Source organism: Carlito syrichta, unplaced genomic scaffold, assembly GCF_000164805.1.
Source record: "Carlito syrichta isolate Samal-C Ts95f unplaced genomic scaffold, Tarsius_syrichta-2.0.1 Scaffold305637, whole genome shotgun sequence".
In the NCBI taxonomy this organism is placed as follows: domain Eukaryota; kingdom Metazoa; phylum Chordata; class Mammalia; order Primates; family Tarsiidae; genus Carlito; species Carlito syrichta.
In genome coordinates, this window is record NW_007249733.1 from 200,980 (window position 1) to 227,945 (window position 26,966).

The 26,966-nt window shown below is 39.2% G+C and overlaps 1 protein-coding gene across 1 annotated transcript in view; it reads left to right on the forward strand.

Moving 5' to 3' along the window:
* Positions 1-26,966, forward strand: part of PROS1 (protein S (alpha)) — a 100,377-nt gene that overhangs the window by 38,848 nt on the left and 34,563 nt on the right. Inside the window, exons 2-6 of the mRNA XM_008061893.1 lie at positions 8,155-8,312; positions 11,354-11,378; positions 21,196-21,282; positions 26,419-26,541; positions 26,641-26,772. Coding sequence (XP_008060084.1) covers positions 8,211-8,312; positions 11,354-11,378; positions 21,196-21,282; positions 26,419-26,541; positions 26,641-26,772 — 469 coding nt within the window. The 5' untranslated portion in view covers positions 8,155-8,210. The remainder of the gene's footprint in view (positions 1-8,154; positions 8,313-11,353; positions 11,379-21,195; positions 21,283-26,418; positions 26,542-26,640; positions 26,773-26,966) is intronic.

A 26,966-nucleotide genomic window follows, 5' to 3' on the forward strand; every position in this document is an offset into this window, starting at 1 on the left:
AAAACCTCTGCTCAAATTTTGTGTTTTAAAAAGGGAATGAAACCTATTCATGATTAATGGGAACACAGATAAATGTGTGCTTACTTCTACCGTCTGTGTGTAATACACACACACACACACACACACACACACACACACACACACACACAGATTTACTCTCTCCCTGAATGAAGAAACATATGAAGTCTGTGAAGACAGTTTCAAAGAGGATTCTGGCACCTGCCATGGTCTCTATTTTGAAGAAAGATAACTCTGATGAAAAAAATCAAACTGACTCAACAGTACTAAAAAGACTCATAACTCAACCTTGTAACTTAAACATTTGAATCTGGTTGTAACTTTTTTAAAGCAACACAGTTAGCTTTTAACAAGGACTTTCTGGAAATACTTCTCAATACAAAGAAGTGAAACAAATGATTAGGGACAGGGTGCTAACACAAAAGAACAGGTTTTTGGGTCAGGCTTGTCTCTGTTCTCTGCTGTGGAACTTAATAAAATGAATTTTTCTGAGTTTTAGCCTATTCAGCCCTAAAATGGAAAATGATGTTCTGCTCAGAACAGTAGTAATTAGGACTAAAGGTGATAAAGCAAAACAGTATCTGTGCACTGCTATGTCATGGTTATTTTATGATAAGTCAAAGAACTTGTGAGACATTCTTGTGGGCCAGCAGGTGGATAATTTTGGGCAGAAGGACTTTGAGCCAACTGGTAAAAGCACTTTTTTTTTTTTTTTTGAGTTGGAGTCTCACGCTGTCGCCCAGGCTGGAGTGCAGTAGCACACTCATGGCCACCCCAACATGGACCCACTGGGCTCCGGTGATCCTTCCACCTCAGCCTTCCAAGTGCTGGATCTACAGGCGTGCACCACCACACCCTGCTAATTTTTATGATTTATTGTAGAAATGAGGTCTCGCCATGCTGCACAGGCTGGACTTGAACCCCTGAGCTCAGGGAATCCTCTTGCCTCTGCCTCCCAAAGTGCTGGAACTACAGGCGTGCACCACCGTGCCTGGCTAATTTTTTGATTTATTGTAGAGACAGGGTTTCACCATGTTACCTAGGCTGGTCTCGAACTTCTGGGCTCAGGCAGTTCTCTTTGCTCAGCCTCCCAAAGTGCTGGGATTACAGAGGTGAGCCCCATGCCCAACCTCCTGTAGTTCTTAATTTGGACATGTAATGTCATGTTTATATCTTTCTGATTAGAAGCAGTAGACGCCATCAAAAGCCATTCTGTTAGATGGATAGGTTTATTTTGTAAAGGACAGCACATGTTTTATTTAAGATATCAAACTTATCCACTGCACAACCACATAATTTCTCTTTTAAAAATTTAAATCAGCTTTTAAAAAGTTAAATCGATAGCAGTAGTGGGAGAGCAAATCAGCTTTTAAAAAGTTAAATCAACAGCAGTGTGGTAGTCGGAGTTGTGACAGATAAAGCATTTACAAAGTTTCTTCAGCTTCTTGACCGAGTATTGGTTGGTTGAGAGACATGCAGCCAAAACAGAAATCAGAGGGGCCATTATTCTTCCAGAAGAATCTCAGGAACATTATTGTCAGCAACAGTAGGAGCTGTTGGATTGGGCTCCAAAGGCAAAGAGTGGAGAGAACCAATCAGTTGGCATGAGAATTGGAGATAAGGCCAGGCGTGGTGACTCAAGCCTGTAGTCCCAGCATTTTGGGAGGCCGAGATGAGAGGATTGCCTGAGCCCAGGGGTTCAAGACCAGCCTGGGCAACTTGGTGAGACCTCATCTCTATAATTTATCAAAAATTAGCTAGGCATGGTGGCGCATGCCTGTAGTTCCAACTACTTGGAAGGCTAAGGCAGAAGGATCACCTGAGTGCAGTAGGACAAAGGTGCGGTGACCATGAGTGTGCCACTGCACTCCACCCTGGGCAACAGAGTGAGACTCCAACGAAGGAAGGAAGGAAGGAAGGAAGGAAGGAGGGAGGGAGGGAGGGAGGGAAGGAAGGAAGGAAGGAAGGAAGGAAGGAAGGAAGGAAGGAAGGAAGGAAGGAAGGAAGAAGGAGATAAAATCCTTCTCTAGAATTTGGAGGCACCAAAGTGGTTCTAGACTATAAGGATTTATATCTCATTTAGAGGTGGTAACGTTCTTGGAGAGTATGTAGACTAAAATAAATCGCCATTGAGATGGTACCAACTTGAAGTTACCCATTCCACTGACGATCTGGAATCTTTCATCATATAAATTATTTCCACATCTCTCTTTTATTATAAAGTAATGATATCTAAACCGGTGGCATCCAATGTCTCTAAAATTTAGTTTTGCTCTACTGATACTAACGTTTCCAAATAAAAACATGTAAATGAAAAAAGCCAAATCAAGTACATTGTGGACATTTGAGTGGTAGAATACATAGAAGAAAAGCACACTGGGCTAAGAGGATGGGTATATTTGAATTCCACTGACACAACCCTTCAATTCTGTGAGCTTGGACAAATCATGTCACCTCCGTCACCTTCAATTTTTTTCAATAGGAAAATGGAGATGATAATTCTATCCTATAGAATAATCCTTTAGATAGTTCTGTTTTTGTTTTGTTTTGTTTTGATTTTGAGTCAGGGTCTCACTCTATCACCCAGACTGGAGTGGAGTGGCATGCTCACAGCCACTGTGGCTTCAACTTGCTAGGCTCAGGCGATCTATACACCTCAGCCTCCCAAGTAGCTCAGACTACAGGCACGTGCCACCATGCCAGACTAATTTTTTTGATTTATTGTAGAGATAAGTTCTCACCAAGTTGTCCAGGCTGTTCTCAGACCCCTGGGCTCAGGCAATCCTCTTGCCTTTGCCTACCAAAGTGCTGGGATTACAGGTGTGAGCCACCACACCCGGCTGATAATTCTATCTTATAGAAATAAAATTATAGCTTATTTATTTGCAGAGCAAATGAAATAGTATATACTTTGAAAATTATTAGATCTCAGGCCAATTTAAAGCATGGTGAAGCTGGTGCAGTGACTCACACCCGTAATTCCAGCTCTTTGGGAGGCTGAGGTGAGAGAATTGCCAGAGTCCAGGGGTTCGAGACCAGCCTGGGCAACTTGGCGAGACCTTATCTCTACAATAAATACAAAAATTTAGCCAGTTGTGGTGGCACACACCTGTAGTTCCAGCTACTTGGAAGGCTGAGGTGGAAGGATCGTCGAAGTTCAGCAGGTTGACTCTGGGGTGGCCATGAGTGTGCCACTGCACTCCAGCCTGGGCGACAGAGTAAGACTCCTATTAAAAAAAAAGAAAGCATTGTAGGACTAAATCTAGATTAAATAAAACATAAATGCCCAAATTTTATACAAACATATTTAGACAAAATTAGTTTTTTTATTGTTAGCTTACTCATCCTTTAGGTCAAAAGTAGAACAATTTTCCTTTTTGCTATTCCTGTCATTAATGGAGACATTGCAGCTTCTATTTTCTGGAAGCAGCAAGTATCTGAGCAGTCTAAGTGCTGGAATACCTGTGATCTCGCCCTAGTTTTGTTATTTATTAACAAATATATTGCATGCTCTTTACCTGAATTTTATCATCTCTAAAATAATAGTGGTTATGATGTTTCCTTTTATAAATTTAGGAGGATGACCGGGCTTGTTGGCTTAACCTATAATCCCAGCACTTTGGGAGGCTGAGGTGAGTGGATTGCCTGAGACCGTGGGTTTGAGACCCATCCAGGCAACTTGGCAAGACCTCATCTCTACAATAAGTCAAAAATTAGTCGGGCATAGTAGCACGTGCCTGTAGTTCCAGCTCCTTGGAAGGCTGAGGCTAAAGGATCACCGGAGCCAAGCAGGTTGAGGCTGCGTGGCCAGGAGCATGCCACAGCACTCCAGCCTGGGCAACAGAGTGAGACTCCAACTCAAAAAGTAAAATAAGTAAATTTAGGTGGACATTCCTTTAAACCACCACCTTGCTCCCCCCTGGGTGGTTGAGACCTTTTCTTTCACAAACATGAATATAGTTAGTGTTATCACACCTGATCTATGACCTTTAGTGAGAGCCTTTACAGGAAAAGAGATATTTAAAATATCAATGTTAAACTCTTAACTCCAAAACTTAATATTCTGTGAGGAAGAAATATCAAGAAGTATATGATTATGGTGTTTTTTATCCCCTAAGTGCATTTGACCTTGACTTTTTTTGTTATTGAATCAATGCATTCATCATTCAATGAAAGTGTTATTGCTTTCTCCAGAAAGAATCACATATTTGCTTTGAAGTTTAGAGGGTCCAGCTTTTTGCTATGCTTTTTACAAAGTGGCATGCTAAAACTACTTTGAATAAGTAGGTAATAAGATAGGCAATCGTCCATGTAAGGTTCTTCCATTGCAACAGGGCTGTCATTTGTCAGAAGTACTTTTGAGCCGGACGCGGTGGTTCACACTTGTAATCCCAGCACTTTGGAAGGTAGAGGCGAGAGGATTGCCTGAGTCCTGGGGTTCGAGACCAGCCTGGGCAACTTGGCGAGACTGCATCTCTACAGTAAAATAAAAAAATTAGCCGGATGTGGTGGCGCATGCCTGTAGTTCCAGCTACTTGGAAGGCTAAGGTGGAACAGTCGCCTGAGCCCAGCAGGTTGAGGCTGCGGTGGCCGTAATGTACCACTGCACTCCAGCCTGGGCAACAGAGTGAGACTCCGACTCAAAAAAAAAAAATCTTTTGTAGCATGCTCACAGAATTCCATCTTTTAGACACACACACAGCCTTGATTTAATCTTTATTTTATGGTAAGAGATAGGGTAATAAATATAACTCAAGCTGTTTGTTTATCACATTTAAACTTCTGTTTTGGCAAGTTAGAGAAATAACATTACTTCATTCTTGAAAAATTTTTAAATTGTTCAACTAATAAGTATTGTAACTTGTTGATTAACTGCTCCTTTTCTTTTTCTTTTTTTCCTTCTATTGTTAACTTTTGAGTATTTATTGCTTTTTATTTACCAGGTTATAAGATATAAGAAAAGGAAAATAAATTAAACCACTTATATTACTTGTGTATCTTCCAAGTGAAAAGAACCATTGTAGTTAAAAATCGGAATTTAAAAATTGTAGATTTTGGCTGGGTGAGGTGGGCCACACCTCAGAACATTGGAATCTCATAACTTTGGAAGACTGAGGCAGAAGGATCACCTGAGTCCAGGAAGTTGAGGCTTCAGTGAGCCATGACGGTGCCGTTGCATTCCAACTTAGGTGACAGAGTGAGGTCCCCAGCCTGGACCGCAGAGTAAGACCCCGACTAAATAAAATAAAATAAAATAAAAATTGTAGATTTTATCTGTGATTTTAAATCTTCACATACTCAAGTAATAAGGCCAAAACTTTACACTCTCTGTTTCTTTCTTCTTAAAAATAAGTAACTAATAACAATTTTTATTTATTTCTAGAAATGAGGTCTTGCTGTGTTGCCCAGGATAGTCTCAAACTCCTGATCACAAGTGATTCTCTTACCTCAGCCTCCCAAAGTGCTGGGATTTCAGAAATGTGCCTTCCATTTTTTTCTTCAAATGAAATAGTTATATTAGCAGTTTGAGTGTCTTTCCAGCTTCTTTTCTATGTATTTTCCACATGATGTTTATATAGCCACAACTTTGCCTGGTATACATAAGATTATGCTATGGGTGTGGCTTTTTTTTTTTTTTTGAGTTGGAGTCTCACTCTGTCGCCCAGCCTAGAGTGCAGTGGCACGCTCATGGCCACTGCAGCCTCAGGTGATCCTTCTGCCTCAGCCTTCCAAGTAACTGGAACTGAGGTGTGCACCACCATGCCCAACTACTGTTTTTGATTTATTGTAGAGATGAGGTCTTGCCAAGTTGCCCAGGCTGATCTTGAATTCATGGGCTCAGGTAATCCTCTCACCTTGGCCTCCCAAAGTTCTGGGATTGTAGGCGTGAGCCACCGTGCCCAGACGGGTGTGGCATTTTACAACTTGCATTTTAACTTAATATCTTGGAGTTCTTCAGCACAGGAGTATCTTCTTTTTAGCAGCTATGTACTATTCCACAGTACAGATGTACTATTCCACAGTACAGATGTACTATTCCACAGTACAGATGTCTTATAGTTTATTTTTCTATTCTCCTCTCGAGAGACATTTACGTTGCTTCTAAATTTTTCATTTTACAACTTTCAATAAATATTCTATAATTTTTTTTAGCACATGCGCATATGTGTAGGACACATTTAGAAGCAGAGTTGTTGAGTTGAAGAGTTTATGTGACCTAAATTTTACCTAATTACCTTCAAATAATTCCTACCAATTTGTCCTTTACCGCTAGAGTACAAGACACAAATTCCTTACCCACATCAATAATTGATAATATCAGTCTTTTAAAATTTTGCAAATCTAATGTGCAAAAATAAAACTTTCAAAGTAATTTTTTTTAGTTGAAGTCTCACTCTGTCTCCCGGGCTGGAGTGCAGTGACATGTTCATGGCCGCTACAGCCTCGACCTTTTGGGTGCTGGGTGCGGGCAATCCTTCTGCCTCAGCCTTCTAAGTAGCTGAAACCACAGGTGCACACCACCACGCTCAGCTAATTTTTGATTTATTGTGGAGATGAGGTCTTGCCAAGTTGCCCAGGCTGATCTCGAGCCCATGGGTTCACCTCCCAAAGTGTTGGGATTACAGGCATAAGCCACTGTTACACTTTTAAAAGTAATTTGATTTGAATACATTTATTGGCCGTCTTTTTCTGCAGTGATGGTTTATATGTTTATTTTTTTCTTCTTACTTTGTTTGTATTGCTTAAATGATTTTGTATACAGTCTAGCACACATTCCTGCATTTGGTTGGCTTATTATTTGTTTGTTTTTTAGTTTGCAAAAGTTGCTTATAAATTCTGGATGTAATGTTTTTCCATTCTAACAGATGCCAATCTGTTGCTTGATATTGAATTTTGTTATGTTATTTTTGTTGTTGTTCAACTTAAAAATTTTTATGAAGTCAAAGTTATCAATTTTTTTCTCTCTGCCTTCTGTATTTTGTGCTTTGCTAAGGTTTTATTTTTTCTATGGATTTTTGCTTTTCTGTTTACATGAATAATCAAATGTTTTAGTGTATTAAGTGCCTCTCCTATAGCTGATTGGACTGTAGTCTTGCATTTCTCTATTTCCACAGAGATCACAAAAGTTTTTCATTAAAATTAAGAAAGTTTATTGCTCTTGCTTTAGAAGTGGCATGATTATAACTTTTTTTTTTTTTTTTTTTGAGTTGAGTTCTTACTCTGTCCTCTAGGCGAGAACAGTGAACCTCAAACTCCTGGACTCAGATGACTCTTCTGCCTCAGCCTCTGTGTAGCTGGCATTATAGGTGTGAGCCACCACACCCCAGCTAATTTTTTTCCTTTTTTATAGAGATGAGATTTTGCTATGTTGGATAGGCTGATCTTGAACTCTTGGGCTAAAGCAATCCTCTCATCTGGCCCTCCCTAGTGCTGGGATTACAGGTGTGAGCCACTGTGCCCCAGCTGATTATGAATTTTAACATAGGCATTTCATCATGATGTTTTTTCCAATGTACTCATCATAATCAGATAAATACTCAATATCATCTGATGTGTTTGACCTCAAACATGAGCTTGAATAACTTGCATAGATTATTATACAAATGCTGTAGCTGCACACCAAACCTGCTGAGTTGTTAACCAAAGTCCTTCTATATTTGCCTTGTTTTTTTTTTTTTTTTTTGAGTTGGAGTCTCACTCTGTCACCCAGGCTGGAGTGCAGTGGCACGCTCACAGCCACCACATCCTCCACCTGCTGGGCTCCGGCGATCCTTCTGCCTCAGCCTTCCAAGTAGCTGGAACAATAGGCATATGCCACCACACCTGGCTACTTTTTTTAATTTATTGTAGAGATGAAGTCTTGACAAATTGCCCAGGCAACTCGATCTCGAACCCGTCAGTTCAGGCAGTCTTTCTCCCCCCTACTCCCCCCCTGCCGCCCGGCCTCCCAAAGTGCTGGAATTATAGGCGTGAGCCACTGCGCCCGGTCTGCATTTTTTTCTTAGTTCAACCATATTGAGTTCAAATGTCATGCAGTTCATAAGCAGAAAATGATTTTAACTTAAATTGTTTAATAAAATAATTTATTTTAGATGGGGAAATGACTTATTTATATATCCTTATTTTTTCCTTCAGTTTTGTCAAAGCAACATGCTTCACAAGTCCTGGTTAGGAAACGTCGTGCAAATGCGATGCTTGAAGAAACCAAACAGGGTAATCTTGAACGAGAATGCATCGAAGAACTGTGCAATAAAGAAGAAGCCAGAGAAGTCTTCGAAAATGACCCTGAAACGGTAAGAATTCACAGGAACTGTCAAGTTTGGTCACCTAGACAACAATTACAGACCAAGCATTTCCAGCTTGAAAGGCAACACAAGGATTCTGTTATCATCTTGCACACGTGACTACTTTCATTTTAGGGAAATGTCTTCTAAGGAAGGTGGGCTTGTTAGGAAGACACCATCGCCAAGAACAATCTGTTCTGATAAAACTATAATTCAGTTATTCCTCATTATCGGCAAATAGTGTTGACCTTGTGATTTGTAAATACTTTCTTCAACAAAAATCTGACAGTGTTAGGAGGAGGGGAGAGGATGTCTCAAGTATTAATGTGTGTGTGTTTAATTTGGATTGTTACCACTACACCTCCTTAAATTTCTTCATTGGCATTTATCCATGCTTTAGAAAACAGGGTCCTGTAATCCAGAGCTTGACATGTAGCAGGCCCTCAGTGAATGCCGAATGAAGAACTCATTTTGCTACTGTGTATGTTGAGTGTGCTTTCGTTTATGATGTACACCTTTGGAAAGTTTCTGGGACCACTTTATATAAACAATATCCCTAATATTAGAATGTACACCTTCAGTGTATAAAACTTTCCTTGCTAATCTAGAAAAATCGAATCATAAAGGCCTCCAAATATTGTATAGGAACATAGAGCTCCTAGTTCTTAATTTTAAAAAATCATTTTTATGCATTTAGAGGTACAGGTGTGGTTTTGTTGCATGGATATATTTCATAGTGGTCAAGTCTGGGCTTTTAGTGTAATTGTCACTCAAATAGTGTACGTTGTACTCACTTGGTGATTTCTCATCCCTCTTCCAGCCTCTGCCTTTGGAGTGTCCAATGTCTATTATTCGACTCTCTTTGCCTTTATCTTTAGTTCCCTAATTTTCCAAGCAAGGATGTTCTCTAGCATCTCCTGTGGATATCAGAGGTATAAATAGTTCCTCTAAGAATTAGTGTGAGGGTGACCTTGAGAATTCAATCTGATCACCTTCATGGTTACCTCAGATGTTTTTCTTGAGATGAACTCAATAAGCTAGAGGAAAAGAGGGAGAATCTGTATACAAAGTATCTGCCTTACCTCTGCCATGGCTCCCAGGACCTGGAGAGTAGATAAGATAATGAGTAGACCTTTGTCTGTGGTTAGAATATGTGTCCAAAACTGTAGCACTTGTGTTCTCTGGGGCTGCTGTTTAATCCTGTTTATTTCCATCTATTCTAATAGGCACAAAGGGAATTTTCCCTAACGTACTCAAAGATTACTTTTTAATACTCTCAAAATCAACATGTTTCCATGTTTTGTTGCTTTTTGTGGATAAGCAGTTGCGAAGACAAAGGTATTTTATTCCATACAATATAGTAGGGTACTCTTATTGTGTAGGAAACATATATATATGTTTTCTACACATTTTACATTTCCATAATAAAAAGAAATGCATGCATACTGTAAGTGTTATGTTTATTCATAATATAAAGGAATATAGTATAGTGTCATATATATTATAGTGTGTGTATACATGCATACATATTCCTTTTTATTAAGAAAATTTTAGATATATGTCAAAGTAGAAAAGAACAATGTAATAAACTCCAATATACCCACTCTCCCCTTCAGCAATTATCAACAATCTGTCTGTCTTTGTTTATTTTTTTCCCCATCCATTCTTTTTGTTTTGTTTTCCTGGAATGTTTTAAAGCATACCTGAGATAGTGTATAATTACATCATCCATAAATACTTGAATATGTATTTCTAACATTGTAGATACTTTCTTAGGGCTTAACCATTACAGAGCAAAAATAAGGGAGAAGACCACAGTGATAGGAGGAAAGAGAGTCAAGAAGGAAAACACATGAAAGAGGTTCTTCTTCTTCACCACTAATTCTAGCATTTGTCTCATTGACAGATGAGAAGAGGGTGACAGAGAGTAAGACAGAAATGGAAGAAAAGAAGCATTTGTTACTGTTCACCGTTGTCTACCCCATCCCAGTCATTCCCTGTACACATCCCTAATATGCAAGACCACATTTCCTATCTTCACGCTTTTGCAGACCTCTCCACTGTCCCTGATACATTCCTTTCACCACCATGTTTGAAGTGTTGTATAGGTTTATACGTAAGAGGAGGAAAGAACGTATGTATATAGTCTGAGTGATTGCGGGGTCAGAAGGCAGATGAGTGGGTAGGGGATATCAGTCTGTTTGCCTGTTTGTCTGTCTGTCTATCTATCTATCAGTCTGTCCATCCATCCATATCTATCTAAATGTAAGATAAGTCATGAGAATGGACATTGAGTACATAGGGCTTATGGGGGTTGGTGAGTGCATGGGGCTTAGACGTGAAGATATGTCTGTACTTACTCAGTTGTAACATTGTGTATGTTTTTGTGCAGAAATTCTGTTTTTTCATGAGGTGTTCTTGTGCTATTAATGCTCCATGGTAGATGTATTATGGCTAGATATATAGGAATGCTCTGTGAACCAGCATGAGAACTTCACTGTCAGAAATTTTTAGCATTTTTCTCCTTTTAGTAAGATACATTCCTTAGTCTAAATTATTGGTTTACAGACAAACTTTTGGTATCCAACCGATTTATAAGTAGGGTATTATTATATGTACATAAGACGCTACAAGGTAAATGTCCACTTTAATTCACTTCAAATTATGTCACAGTGATTCAACATTGAATCTGGTATAGGTAAAATGACATAATGTGAGTCAAATGGGTATCTACTCATTAGAGAAAAATTAAAGGATTTACAAAAAGGGAGCATATATTACTATATTTAATAACTTAAATAGAAACTGTTTGAAACATGGTTAATTGATCAATATTTCTTTAAGCCTAATCACTTTATTGATTTAATTTTAATTAGTTTTCTCCTGGCATATTTCACATAGAAAAAATACTATGTTATAATATGAACATGAAAGTTATAAGAAAGTTATTTGTAGCTTTAATATAAAAACACCTTTTAAAATTAAGTTTTAACTCTATGATGAAATTTAGGTTTGCTAAAATATATATTTTTCTTTTTTCTTCTTTCTAGGATTATTTTTATCCAAAATACTTAGGTAAGTTCAAAGCATCTCAATCATATAATTTTAGAGATGGAAGGAAACTTCAATATGTTTACATCTAATTCTCCACTCATATATTCCATCTAATATAATTTTATTACCCTTGAGAGTGAGATTTCATTCTATATGTAATTTTGCTATTCTTTTATTTGAAGACATGCTGACAAATTTGGAATGGTTCTTTAATTATCATGTGACATTTTGACTTTTAATCTTTTCATTTCATTTATTTTTCATACTGATGCTTAATTATATTTAGGTATCAAGACATACTTGGTAAATATATGAGTTTTCATGGGTTATATTTTAATAAAAGGAGAGATCGCTAAACTCTTCAGAGATTATGATGTAAATAATCATCATTTAAATATTCATGGAAATCACTAACAGCTTCTCTGTTAATAACACACACCATTTCACCACTCCCTGCAGTATCCCATCCATGTTCTATTTTTGATTCTGGGCTTTCAAGGAGTCAGGTGGTATTTTCTCACCCAAATATGTGAAATGATTTCAATAAAATATCAACGAAAGGTAACAAGACTCCAGTTTGCTTTAAGCAAATATAGAAGTATTTTATATTAATATTACTTGGGAGAGTTGTTAGCATTTCCAGACAATGAAAGTGAGTATAGTTTTTACCTCTCTCTCTGATAAGATTCTGTATAAGTCCCGAACACAGAGGCGTGTTCCCCCTCTTTCTTTAGGTTCAGAATATCCCTCATCTATGCATTTCTCCATCCCACTCTCATCCCACCCAACTTTTTCTTTCTTTCTTTTTTTTTTGAATTGGAGTCTCACTCTGTCGCCCAGACTGGAATGCAGTGGCCGCTCCCGGCCACCGCAGCCTTGACTTGCTGGGCTCCGGCGATCCTTCCGCCTCAGCCTTCCTAGCCGGAATTACAGGCATGCGCTATGCCCGGCTGAGTCTTTGATTTATTGTAGAGATGAGGTCTCGCTGCCCAGGCGGGTCTCGAACCCACGGGCTCAGGCAATCCACTCACCTCAGCCTCCCAAAGGCGCGGGATTACAGGCTGAGCCACCGAGCCCGGCTACTTTTTCTTTCTTTTCATTTTTTTATTTTAAGGATGTGGAGTACAATTTGGGGTTAGGTATGCAAATGTTCATTATGCAGGCGCCCTTGTTGATGAGGTGTGCCCCCTCTTTCCCCAGCAGATTCCTGCTACTGCCAATCCCACCTCTCCCAGCCCTACCGCCATCCCATCCAACTTGACTTGACAAGTCTTCTTTGGAAAAGAAAAAGCAGAAATGAGCTCTGATATACAATAATAACGATGCAGCTTAGAATTATGAATGTGATTTTGCAAATAATTGCTTTGATTAAACACTCATTTCTCTTGAAATTTTAGGGCTCAATTATAGTTTAGGGCTTTACTTTTTGCTTATTTGTTTTTGTCTTGTTTTGTTTCTAAACACTCATGCAGAGTCTAAGGACCATCTTGAGATAGGACAATATTTATATCTTTCTCCTTTCCTTTAGGGAGCCTGACATTGAAATGATTATCTGAGTTGCTTAACATTCTGAGAAATTGTCGGGTTATTTTTTCATTGTGTAAAAATAAACATCATGGAGTGTATGTACACAACCTAGATGGTATAGCCTACTACACACTTAGGTGATAAGGTATAGCCAGTTGCTCCTAAACTACAAACTTATACAGCATGCTACTATGCTGAGTACTGTAGGCAATTTTAACACAATTTAGGCGTTTGTGTATCTAAATATAGAAAAGCTAAAGCATTGCAATACAACATTCAATGGCTACAGCATCACTAGGCCATTGGAATTCTTCAGCTCCATTATAATCTTATGGGACCACCATTGTGGATGCTGTTCATGGTTGACTGGAAACGTCATTATGTTGTGGTTCACGACTGTACTTATATTTACTCTCTAGGCCGTTAACAGGCTAAGACTCCAAGACCACTGGGTAGAAGATCTTTGTAGAATGTTACTTTTTTTCATAGATCCTGAAGTAGTTACTCTTCCATTTTTCAAGTGTCTAAAATGATCAGAATCTTATATTTGTGGTACATCCCGAGCCAAGGAGGCTCAACTATAAAATACTACATCTCAGATCACCCTCTCATGGCATTTCTCTTCAGAATGCCATATCATGATACATTTCTGTCCTGTGGGCTGCTGGATGTTTTTCATTGGCTTATTACAATTTGTTTTTATAGTTCTCAATCCGACATTTGTTTTCTGCAAGATTTTAAAGCTATTTAACTCCCATAGGCTATAGTTTTCTTATTTGTCAAATTAATAGGAATAATTTACCTAATACGTTTATAGCAAGAAATACAGTGAGAAGTTTTCAAAGCACTTAGTAAAATATTTGTCGTGTCAGTCTTCTCCCTTTTTCTTCTCCAACTTCTCTTCTGTTCCCATTTTCTTTACTTTCTTTCCCTTCCTTCTGTAGCTATTAATATAAAACTTAATCTTCTTTAAATTTGGGGAGATGACATTAAAAATTGTGAGGTGAAATTATTTATATCAATAGATATGAAAGTGCAGCTGGATTTCTGAAAATCCTTAGCTATCATATCTTCAAAGAACAGTGAAATATTGATATACATACATGAAAAAAATCTCTTTTTTTGTAAAGTTGCTTGTAATTCCTCACTTGTTAAAACAAAATCCAAGGGTTTGTACTATTAAGGTGGAGAAAAGATAAAACATCAAGACAATTCAGCTTCCTCATTTTATGTAGGAATTTAAGTATTTTATAATAAAAACAGACAATATTTAGCTATTAAAAATTATAAGCTTGTATTAAAATGTAATGCTAACCTTTGCCTCTTACGGCCACATAATGAGGCTGTGTTTTTGCAAGTGCAACCCTCTAGAAGATACATTTCTTTGATCATAGTATACATTCAGATAGGGATAAATAACATTTTAATACAGTATTATGTATTCTGGGGGAATTCAGCAGATAAGATGTTTTTCTTTTTTCTTTATCCCTCTCAGCTTTCCTTTTCTGACTCCACCCAACATTCTCTTCTCTTTGCTTGTCTTATCTGGCAACATGGTAAAAAAAAACAAAGTACAAAAACAAGACAAAACAAAATCACAAGATGTGGGCTCTAGTCCCAGACCTAAAAATTTCTAGCTGTTTCAGGTTAATCAAGTAATTTAACTTTTCAGGTTCTATGTTTTTGAATGTATACTATAACTATATTGCTCAGAGCTCTGGGAATACTAAATACATATGTATATGTAGATAAATTTTTTTTTTTACTGTGTCAAGCTTTCTTCAAATGTAAGATATTATATAATCAACCATCATATGATAAAAAATTTGCTTTTTATTATGTTTTATTTTTTGATTTAAGTTTTGTATTCTGGTCTTTATTTATACATAGGCATATGTGGTGAATGCCACTGCTGAAAACAGGAGGGGAAAAGCCCTACCTAAGTTAAACTTTTTTGTCATTTGATGTGCATATTCTATAGGCCAATGGCCTTAACTTGAAAACAAGCAAACTACTGTATAATCCTGTCTCTGGAAAATCTAACAGCAGTTTTACTAATTATGATACTCATGCAGGGAGCTCCTTATAGTGAGATAAGGTCACCAAAAAATTAGACCCCTGTAACCTATACTCTATGGGCAATATTTAGGCTTAGATTTCAGGAGTTCATAAAGCACTTTAGTCAATCCTCATATTCCATGTTCTGTCTAGAAGATATGATTTGGAAAAGAAATACCCTGAGTTACACTATACAAACACAAGTTTTTAAATTGTATTCTTTTCTTCCTTAGGAAATGATATAAATTACTATCTATATAAGCCTGTGAAAATACACCAGATACAGTGCATGATTCTATTAATGAGATAGAAACTTCTTGGCAAGGATACCAAACTCTGAGCCTAAATATCAACATTAGAAATCACGTGGGCTGGGTGTGGTGGCTCATGCCTATAATTCCAGCACTTTGGGAGGTGGAGACAAGAGGATTGCCGAGTCCAGGGGTTTGAGACCAGCCTGGTCAACTTGGTGAGACCTCGTCTCTACAATAAATCAAAAAATCAGCCGAGTGTGGTTACACGTATCTGTGGTTCCAGGTACTTGGAATTCTGGGACAGAAGGAATCACCTGAGCCCAGTAGGTTGAGACTGCGGTGGCCGTGAGGGTGCCACTGCACTGCAGCCTGGGTGAGAGAATGACTCCGACTCAAAAAGAAAAATAAATAAATAAATAATACGTAGTTTCTATTTCCTGTCAAGTTGGTGAATTAGCCCAGACCGCTGACTCCTTCCCTTCACATTATCTCTAGAGAAGCCATAAGACTTCAGGCACTAATAATAACAAAACAAAGTGAAAAACAATAAGAAGCATAAGTAACACCTGGGTAGACTGAAGCCTGACTTGACTGGCTGCTTGCTATGGAGTAATGTTTATCAGTTAGAAACAACAAATTACGTGAAGCAGCATGGATAAGTCATAAAGATACAGTGCTGAGCAAAAAGTGGTGAATATATAATACAAAAAATTACAGAAATTAAAAATGGACATAAGTTATAAATATATGTTTTATAAAAGCACATACAAATTTTAAAAATACACATTAACTTATTAGAATTATTGCCTAAGGAGTGGATGGGAGTGGAAATGGAGATAAAAAAGAACACACACACACACACACAAAACCTAATTTGAAGTCTGACCTAGAGTTCTAATCCCATATGACACATTTCTTCTGGGCTTCCAGCCTCAGGGATTTTACCTCGTGGCTATTGTTCACTGACAAATTTGTTCAGAGGTGAAAAATGAGACTTTCTCAAAAATGGTGATCTTAAGGAAGTCTTCACACTATAATAAACTAAATCTGGGAGTAGATGATTCAAAAGGAGGAACGAATGAGCCAAAGGTAGGACCACTCAAGAGCTAAAATTGCTTACGTTTCCCTGGGACTGAGTCTGGCCCCCTTCCCTCCTTTTCTTGTGCACTCTTCTACCTTCTGTCATGGGTTTATGCAGCAAGAAGGCCCTCACCAGACGCCAGCACCTTGAGGTTGGATTTTCCAGCCTCCGGGACTGGGATAAATATTTTTTTCTTTAAAATTTACCCAGTCTGTGGCATTTTGTTATGGCAACAAAAATGAGTAAGATGGACAATTGGTACCAGAAGTGGGATTGTTGCTATCACAAATACCTGAAAATGTAGAAGTACCTTTGGACATGAGTGCTGGGTGGAGGCTGGAAGAATTGGGAGGAGCAGGATAGAAAAAGCCTAGATTGCCATGAATGGAACATTGAGGGTGATTCTCGTCGGGAGTCCGAGGAAGAAAAGAAATGTGGGAGAAGCCTGGAACTTTTTAGAGATGACTTAAGTGTTGTGATCAGAATGCTGGCAGAAACGTAGACGGTAACGGCCATTCGATGCAGTCCCAGATGGAAACGAGACACAAAGCATTGGGAACTAGAGTAAAGGCCATGCTCAGTAGAAGGTGGCAGAGAACTTGCCTGAATTGTGTCCATGCCAGAGGATTTTATGGAAGGCAGAATTTAAGGGTGATGAAGTAGGATACCAGAAATTTTCAGACAAAATATTGAAGGAGCTCTGTGGCTATATTCCATCACATAAGGTAAAATGTGAATGGATAGAAATGATTTAAAGATGCTATTCATAGGTATCTTTAAGCGGGGCCAAAAGGTTTGGAAACTTCATGGCCTGGCCATGAAAAGAGTGACCAAGTCTTTAGGCGAGCAAACCAAGGGTGCTGCCAAGTGACCATTTGCTAAAGTGATTGCAACAGATAGAAAGGAGCCAGGTGCTATTAATCAAGGCAATGGAAAAAAAGACCCTGAAAGCATATCTGAGATTTCTGAGACTGCCCCTGCTATCACTGGCCTAGAGCTGGAACTTGGTGCGAGATTTGCAGAGAGTCACCTGGAGGACCTGTACCACTTCAGGCCTCTGCTCCTTGAATTCCAGTGAAGCATCTTTCCACTATCCCACACATGGCTCCAGTGTGCCGAGGTGCATCTCAACTCACTACTCTAGAATGTATAAGCCATAAACCTTGGTAGTGGTCACATGGTGTTAATTCTGCTGGCATGCAGAATACTAGAGCTGTGAGGCCATGACACCCTTCATGTAGATTTCAAATGATATGGACAACCTCGGGAGCCTAGGCAGAGACTTGTTACAAGGGCAGGGCCACTGCAGAAAGTTCCCACTAGGCCAATGCCCAGTGGCGCCATGGGAGCAGGGCAGCCCTCGAGACTTCAGGACTATAGGACCGCCAGCAAGTCACTCTTGCCTGAGAGAACTTCAGGCACAAGACTCCAACCTGTGAGAGCTACAGTATGACCTAGGCCCAGCAGAGCCACATGGGTAGGGCGACCCAAGGCCTTGGGGGCCCAACTCTCACCCCGTGTCCTCAGAAGATGGAAGTCAAGTCTATTCTAGAGCTTTAAGATTTAATGTTGGCTGGGCGCAGGGCTCATACCTGTCATCCCAGCACTTTGGGAGGCTGAGGCAAGAGGATTGCCTGAGCCCAGGTGTTTGAGACTAGCCTGGGCAAAACAAAAGAAAAAGAAAAAGAAAAGCAGCATTAATTCTTTTTTTTTTTTAAGTTGAAGTCTCACTCTGTTGCCCGTGCTGGAGTGCAGTGGGACACTCACGGCCACCTCAGCCCTGACCAGCTGAGCTCAGGTGATCCTTTCACCTCAGCCTTCCAAGTACTGGAACCACAGGCACGTACCACCACGTCCAGCTAATTTTTTGATTTACTGTAGGGATGAGGTCTTGCCATGTTGCTCAGGTTGATTTTGAGCCCCTGAGTTCTGGCACTCCTCTCACCTCTGCCTCCCAAATTGCTGGGATTACAAGTGTGAGCCTCTGTAATTAGCTGGGCGTGGTGGCTCATGCCTGTGGTTCCAGCTACTTGGAAGACTGAGGTGGTAGGATCACCTGAGCCCAGCAGGTCGAGGCTGCAGTAGCCGTGAGCATGCCACTGCACTTCATCCTGGGTAACAGACTGAGACTCTGACTCAAAAAAAAAAAAAAAGATTTAATGTTGTTTTTCTTTTTCTGTTGGGTCTTGGACTTACTTGGGACCAGTCATCTTCCTTTTCTTACTTCTCCCTTTTGTAATGGGAATATCTATCTTTTGCACCATGGTATTTTGGAAGTAGATAACTTATTTTGAATTCACAGGCTCACAGATGAAGAGAATTTGCCTCAGGATGAATCAAGTCTTGAGTGTCACCCACATATGATTTAGATAAGACTTTGGACTTTTGAGTTGGTATTGGGACAAGTTAAGACATTGAGGTTATTGGGATGGAATGAATGTATTTTGCATGAGCAGGACATGAATTTTGGAGGTCAGGGGAAAATGCTAAGGTTTGAATGTGTTCCCCAAAAAGCTTGAGTTGGAAACTTAATCCCCAATACAACAGTGTTGGGAGGTGGTGTTTAGGGAGGTGTTTAGGTCATTAGGGCGCCACTCTCAAGGAATGGATTGACACCAAGTGTAAAAGAGCTTGAGGCTGGGTGTGATGGCTCATGCCTGTAATCTCAGCATTTTGGGAGGCTAAATTGAAAGGATCACTTGAATTCAACAGTTCAAGACCACCTGGGCGACATAGCGAGAACTTGGTGCTTCAACAGTATAAAAAAATTAGCAGGACATGGTCCCAGCTACTTGGGAGGCTGAGGCAGATGGATCACCTGAGCCCAGGAGGTCGAGGGTGCAGTGAGCCATGATTGTGCCACTGTACTCCAGCCTGGGTGACAGAGTGAGACCCCAACTCAAAAAAATAAAATAATAAAAACACAACAAAAGGGCTTGAGGCTGCAAGTTCAATCTCTTGCTCTCTCTCCCTCTTGCACTCTCGCCTTCTGTCATAGGATGATGCAGGAAGGCCCTTATCAGATGCACCTTGATCTTGGATTTCCCAGCTTCCATAACTGTGAGAAATACATGCCTTTTCTTTACAAACTATCCAGTCTGTGATCGTCTGTTATCGCAATACTAACTGGACTAAGATGGGGTTCCAGAAACTCCCTCTCTATATGTAAGGTATTATTTCTGTAGGGAAATGTTCTAACCCACCCTGGTAGGCTGAATAATGACCGCCCCTCAAAGATGTCCATGTTCTAGTCCTCAGAACCTGTGAATGTTTTCTTCTATGGCAAAGGGACTTTGCAGATATGATTATGTTAGGGATCTTTCAATGGGGACCTTATCCTGGATTATCTGGGAGAACCCAGTATGATTGTCATGGTCCTCATGAATGTGTGGCCCAGATTAAAGTCAATAGTAGGGGAAAGAAGTGATGAAGAAAGGATTAAAAGTGATGCAAGGATGAGGCCAGGAGCCAAAGAATGCAGACGGCCTCTAGAAGCTAAGAACGGCCAGGAAATGGATTCTTTCTTGAAGTCTCCAGAAGGAATGAAGCCCTGCAGACACTTTGCTTTTAGACTTCTGATCTTCAAAACTATAAGACAATATATTTGTGTTGTTTAAAGCTACTACTTTTGAGATAATTTGTCATAGCAGTAGTAGGTAACTTAAACACATACTGTCTTTAGATGAGTCTTTGAATCTACCTATGGTAAGTTGCGTTTTTCCAAAGATGGTTCAAACTGTCTCCCATCCCAATGGTAGCAATGTCATTTTGCTACTTCCTTATCAAGAGGTAGGGTCTCTCCATCCCCCCGGCCTATCCCTTCGAATCTGGGTGGACCCTAGGGCTGCTTTGATAATTAGAATATGATGGAAGTGTTATGGTGTCCCTTAAAAGCCCTGGTAGCTTCTGCTTTCTTCCTCTTGGAAGCTAGCAGCCACAAAAGAAGCAACCATGTTAAGGCCAGCATGCTAAGTGAAACTCGACCACTTGGAGAGGAGCATGGGCTCCATCTTGGAAGCGGGTCCTCCAGGACCAGACTTCATGGCTGATTCTACATGCAGCAGAGACAAACAGCCCAACCGAAGTCTTCCCAAGTATTTCACCCACAAATCATGAGGCAAAAGAATGAGTGTTTAAGCTGCAAATTTAGAGGGGTTCTTTGATACTCAGCAAAAGATAGCCCCAAACCACCCTTTTGGGTAAGCTGGTGACCATCTGAACAATGAAGTGATATATGTATATATATAATGTCTTCAGTGGCTATTAAGAAATATGTCTTTAGCATTAAGTGACCCCCCCCATTAGTTTGAAGTCCCCACGTAGTTCATGTCTATTATTTCAGCTGTTATTTCTTAGTTTGCTAGCAATATCTGCCAGGCTGCTAAATTTGATTTCACAGGGTTGTCGTGAAGAATGAAAGTAACGAAGTAAACCTGCTTTGTAATATTGAGGCATTGCACAGATATTAGTTGCTATGCAATATTAGAATAATTAGAAGTTGCCTGTAGCAAGTAGAAACACTACCTCATTCTGTTGACTTAATTTACAAATCGGGCTGTGATGTACAGATTTGAGTATAATATTACATCTGTGCTACAGAATTAAAAACATAGGTTTATGTGACAATAAATTTCCCTGCTAATCCAAGGTTCTTTTCACTTCTGACTTTAAGGTTTTTCTCCAGAGAAAAACTGCCACAAACTTATTTTTCACGATTCTGTATTTATTGCCATTTTTACTTGTACATTTTTAATTTTTTCAAGAAGGTAGGTGGAAACATTTAGGGCTGAATTTTGAAGACTGAACCCTGTGAATTAATGGGAACATTAATATCCTACTTTTTGCCATAATATGTGCCATAATTGCAGATCAAATCAGTGTGTCTACCCTAAAAAGATAAATTTGTTTTCATTTACAGGTTGTCTTGGCTCTTTTCGGGCTGGATTATTTTCTCCTGCACGTCAGTCAAGTAATGCTTATCCTGACCTAAGGAGCTGTGTCAGTGGTAAGCACTTCTACTATCAGTTAAAAAAACAAAAACAGGCTGGGCACAGTGACTCACACCTGTTATCTGAGCGCTTTGGAAAGCTGAGTCGGTATGACTGCTTGAACCCAGGAGTTCAAGGCCAGCCTGGGCAACATAGCAAGACTTCATCTCTGCCAAAAAAAAAAAAAAAAAAATGGCCAGGCGTGGTGGCACATGCCTGTAGTCCCAGCTACTCAGGAGGCTGTCATGAGTATCCCGTGAATTCAGGATTTGAAACTGGTGTGCCATGATCATGCCACTGCACTGTAGCCTGGGCAACAGAATGAGACCTCGACTCAAATAAATACATAAATAAAAGCAAAGCAAAACAAACAAAAAACCTGCAAGTAAACTTCACCCTTGTAAATATAAACTAGTGTTTACAAATCAACGAATGAACCCTTGATGGCTTGTATGTCCAGCAAGGGAGTATTTTCAAACTGCATTTAAAAGAATGGTTTTTAGTTGTAATTGTTGCTGTTTTACTCATAGTGAATTTTTCACTTACTGTTTAAACTGAACAATGTTCATTGTTTAGTAAATTTTAGTTATTGACTTCAGAATTTTTGTTCCCAACAGCTTTATTTTGGCTGTTCTTGCATAATCATGTAATATGACCAATGCTACAGTTGATTAATAGGTCAGAGTGGAGTGTGTTTATTCTTCTAACTTTTGGCATTAGTCACATAAATGTGGAAAATGTTAAATGAATCAGATTAGCCTTCTTACTCTGAAGTTCACATAGGGCCTAATGATGTTTCTGGTAGATTTTTTTTTTTTTTTTTTACTAATATACCAGTTTTCCAACTGAGAGTCAATGCAAAAGTTACAACGGGAGGGTATAAATTGTGATGTTTCTTGAGAGAATATTTCACATGCAGTTTTGGCATTCTTTAGATGTTCATTTATCTGTGTTTTTCTCTCACTTGAAGTGGTTTTAATTATACAGGTAGAATAGTTTACCGGAACATATATATTTAGTTTATACTTTAAAACAATTACTGAAAGACAGGAAAATAAAAGTTTTGATAACAATTTTCTTTTTCTTTCTTTTTTTTTTTTTAGCTTGGAAAATATAGTTTATTTAGAAAGTAAATTGGAGAGAGGGAGAGAGAAAGAGGATATTCACATCCCCAAAGCAATGGCCTATAGCAATTTTCTGTTAGCTTGTTTTCTATCATTTTGACTATTACCTAATTTTTTAAAAATTTGGTAATTTTATGAGGACATTTTTTGAAAAATTCTGCAAAGCAAAGCAAAACAAAAAACTTGCAAGTAAAGTTCACCCATGTAACTATCAACTAGTGTTTACAAATCAACAAATGGACCCTGGATGGGTTGTAGGCCCAGCAAGAAAGTATTTCCAGACTGCATTTAAAAGAATGGTTTTTAGTTGTAATTGTTGCTGTTTTACTCAAAGTGAATTTTAGCTAGGCTTTAGCTAGGTTGGTTATTTATATACTTATTAAACAAAAGAAATTTTCTCTGGCTAGTATGAGCAAGATGATGAAGGATTGGAAGTACTGGGAGGATTGGAAGAATAGGAAGGAGAAAGAGCTTGTTCATTTGACTCGATAGGCTTGAGAAGCTGCTGTGGAAATATGCAGAAACCAAAGGTGTGTTGCAGTGGCTGGGAAGGGAACAGAGATGACAAATAAGGAAAGCAGCAAATGGCAGGGGTCAGAGGGTACCCTTTCAGCATTCCTTAGTTCATATGCTATGGATGGGTCCCTCTTAGCCTCCAGATTTCTACTTATTTTCAAATAAATTGTGTGACTAAAAAAAAAGATTAAGATAGCAACGAAGCACTGTGACATAAAGAAAATAAACAGGGCACTAATTGAGCTATACTTTGTATTTTTTTTAAATATTCTTCTTTTTCTTTGGTAATATTTCTTATTCTAAGATCTTTTTTATTTTATGTTAATATAGTCACTCTGGCTTTTTCTGGATTTGTGTTTTCCAGATGTATTTTCCCACCTATAAACTTTTAGCATATGTGTGTTTTTATGTTGCTATTTTATACAACCTGACAATTTCTGTCTTTTAACTGGAGTGTTAGATTGTAAGCTATTTATATCTAATGTAACCATTGATATGGTTGGGTTTAAATCTGTTGATCCCATCTGTTCTTTATTTTCTCCTTTCTTCCTGCAATTGTATTGATAAATATGGTGTTTTTTGGGGGTGTGAGGAGGGAGTTGATTCCATTGTATTTTTAAAATTTTTAATTAACTTTTATTTTTTGTAGAGATAGGTTTCTTGCCATGTTGTCTAGGCTGGTCTTGAACTCCTGGCCTCAAGTGTTTCTCCAGTCTCAGCTTCCCAAAATGCAGCCACCACTCCTAGACTCTATTTTATCTTCTATATTTGCTTATTAATTATACCCTTTAAGCTTCTTTTGCTCTTTTCTTTAGTGTTTACAATGTACATCTTTGTACATCTTTAACTTTTATAATCTACACTTGGATAATATTATGCTGTACATATGGTGTAAGACAGTGGTTCCCAACCTTTTGGCATCAGGGATCAGTTTCGTGGAAGGCAATTTTTCCACAGACTGGGTGAGGGATGTGCCGTCAAACCTAATTGCCAATGTTAATCTGTATTTGCACCCACTCCCCAGCACCAGCATCACTGTCTCAGCTCCACCTCAGATCATCAGGCATTAGATTCTTATAAGGAGCATGCTACCTAGATCCCTTGCACGCACAGTTCACTAGGGCTTGTGCTCCTATGAGAATCTAATGCTGCCACTGATCTAACAGGAGACAGAGCTCAGGCTGTAATGCCGGTGACGGGAGTGGCATAAATGCAGGTGAAGTTTCGCTTGATCACCCGCTGTTCATCTCCTGCTCTGTGACCTGGTTCCTAACAGGCCACAGACCAGTACCAGTCCATGGCCCAGGGATTGGGGACCCCTGGTGTAAGAAACTTACAATGATAAAATTTCATTTCCTCTTTCTACTTTTTGTGCTGTCTCTGCCACACATTTTAATATTATACATTAAAAACTCCACATTAATTAATACATAGATTAACAAATAATAAAATATTGGTTTATATTTTCTCATGTATTTATCATTTCTCGCATTCCATATTCCACTGTGTAAATAAAAATTTCCGTGTGGCAACATTTTCCTTCTGCCTGAAGAATTATCTTTAATATTTCTTATAGTGCATGCTTAATGAAGATAGATTTTGGAAGATCTTTTTTATTGGGTAAAGACTTCCGTGTTGATGGTGTTCTTTTAGTACCTTAAAGGTAATCACTCTATTGTCCACTTGCCTGAATAGATTTTAGTGAGAAATCTGTTGTCTTTCTTAGCTTTTATTCCATATATGTGGACTGTATTTTTTTCTATCTGCATTTCTTTTTCTTTTTTTTTTTTTTTTTTTTGAGTTGGAGTCTCACTCTGTCGCCCAGACTGGAGTGCAGTGGCCGCTCCCAGCCACCGCAGCCTCGCCTGCTGGGCTCCAGCGATCCTTCCACCTCAGCCTTCTGAGTAGCCGAATTACAGGTGTGTGCTAACATGCCCGGCTGATTTTTTGATTTATTGTAGAGATGAGGTCTCGCTGCCCAGGCGGGTCTCGAACCCGTGGGCTCAGGCAATCCACTCACCTCAGTCTCCCAAAGCTGCGGGGTTACGGGCTATTTTTCTTTGTTACTAGTTTTCTTCCATTTGAAATGATTTTTTTTTTCTTTATTCTGCTTGAGGTTTGCTGAACTTCTTAGATCTCTAGTATCATAGTTTTCATCAAATTTGGAAAATCATTTACTATGATTCAAAAATTGTTTTTTTCTTTCTAACTACATCTTCTCTTTTGCTGAGACTTCAGTAACACATATAGGCCATTTCATATTATTCAACAAGTCTTTCATACTTTGGTTGTGCATTTATTAATTGATTCTTTTAATGGTTCTTTCTTGATTTAGAATAGTTTTTTTGTTTGTTTTCACTTGAGTCAAGCACTCACCTGTCACCCAGCCTGGAGTGCAGTGGCATGGTCAGCATAGTCACAGCTCATCACAGCCTCAACCTCTTGGGCACAAGCGACCTTTCCATCTCAGCCTTCCCAGTAACTGAGACTGCATTCATGCACCGGTGTGCCTGGCAAATCTTTTCCTTCCTTCCTTCCTTCCTTCCTTCCTTCCTTCCTTCCTTCCTTCCTTCCTTCCTTCCTTCTCTCCTTCCTTCCTTCCTTCCTTTCTTCCTTCCTTCCTTCCCTCCCTCTTTCTTTCTTCCTTCCTTTTTTTTTTTGTAGAGATGAGGTCTTATGTTGCCCAGGCTGGTCTAGAATCTCTGGGCTCAAGTGGTTTTCTTGCCTCAACCACCCAAAGTGCTGAGATTACAAGCATGAACCACCATGCCTGGCTGTGATTTAGGATAGTTTTTATGTCTTCAAGTTCATTCTTCTTCTGCCATGAATAATTTACTTTTCACCTCAGTGTATTTTTATTTTTATTTTTTTGTCAGAGTCTCACTCTGTTGCCCAGGCTGGAGTGCAGTGGCACGCTTAGGGCCACTGCAGCCTTGACCAGCTGGGTTCAGGTGATCCTTCACCTCAGCCTTCCAATTAGCTGGAACTACAGGTGTGTACCATCATGCCTAGCTAGTTTTTTGATTTATTGTAAGATGAGGTCTTGCCTGGTTGCCCAGACTGGTCTCAAACCTCTGAATTGAGGCAATCCTCTTGCCTCTGCCTCCCAAATTGCTGGAATTACAGGCATGAGTCAGTATGCCTAGCTAGAATTTTTATTAAAGGGAGCATAAGCCAGGCTCGGTGGCTCAGCCTGTAATCCCGCGCCTTTGGGAGGCTGAGGTGAGTGGATTGCCTGAGCCCGCGGGTTCGAGACCCGCCTGGGCAGCGAGACCTCATCTCTACAATAAATCAAAAAATCAGCCGGGCGTGGTAGCGCATGCCTGTAATTCCAGCTACTTGAAAGGCTGAGACGGAATGCCGGAGACCAGCAGGTTGAGGCTGCGGTGGCAGGGAGCGGCCACTGAACTCCAGTCTGGGCGACAGAGTGAGACTCCAACTAAAAAAAAAAGGAGCATAATTGCATTTTATCATGAACTGAAGTAAAATTAAATAGATGTCTATTTCCTTCAGCCATTCCAGACCAGTGTAATCCTCTGCCCTGCAATGAAGATGGATATTTGATCTGCAAAGATGGCCAAGCGACCTTTACTTGCATTTGTAAATCAGGTTGGGAAGGAGAAAAGTGTGAATTTGGTATGTATAATAAACCCTGCTGGTTCTTCTGGATTTGCCTGCTGAAAAATTCTCTGAAGGTTATATTACTTAGAAAATAACTTATTTTTCCCTTTTTAGATGTCAATGAATGCAAAGATCCCTTAAATATAAATGGAGGTTGCAGTCAGATTTGTGATAATACACCTGGAAGTTACCACTGTTCCTGTAAAAGTGGTTTTTATTTGCTTTCAAATAAAAAAGACTGCAAAGGTAAGAGCAAAAAGATAGAATAAAGAGGTACTTATTATGTGAGAACAAAATTCATTTAAAGAAGTTTCCCCAAGAAATTCTTGGAAAGTTCTCTGGTTGTAACTGCTTACAGTAAACACACATTTTCATCCATATTGAAGACTTTTGATATTGTGGGGCTGCCTCTTAGTTTACAGTACTGAGAACAAGGATAT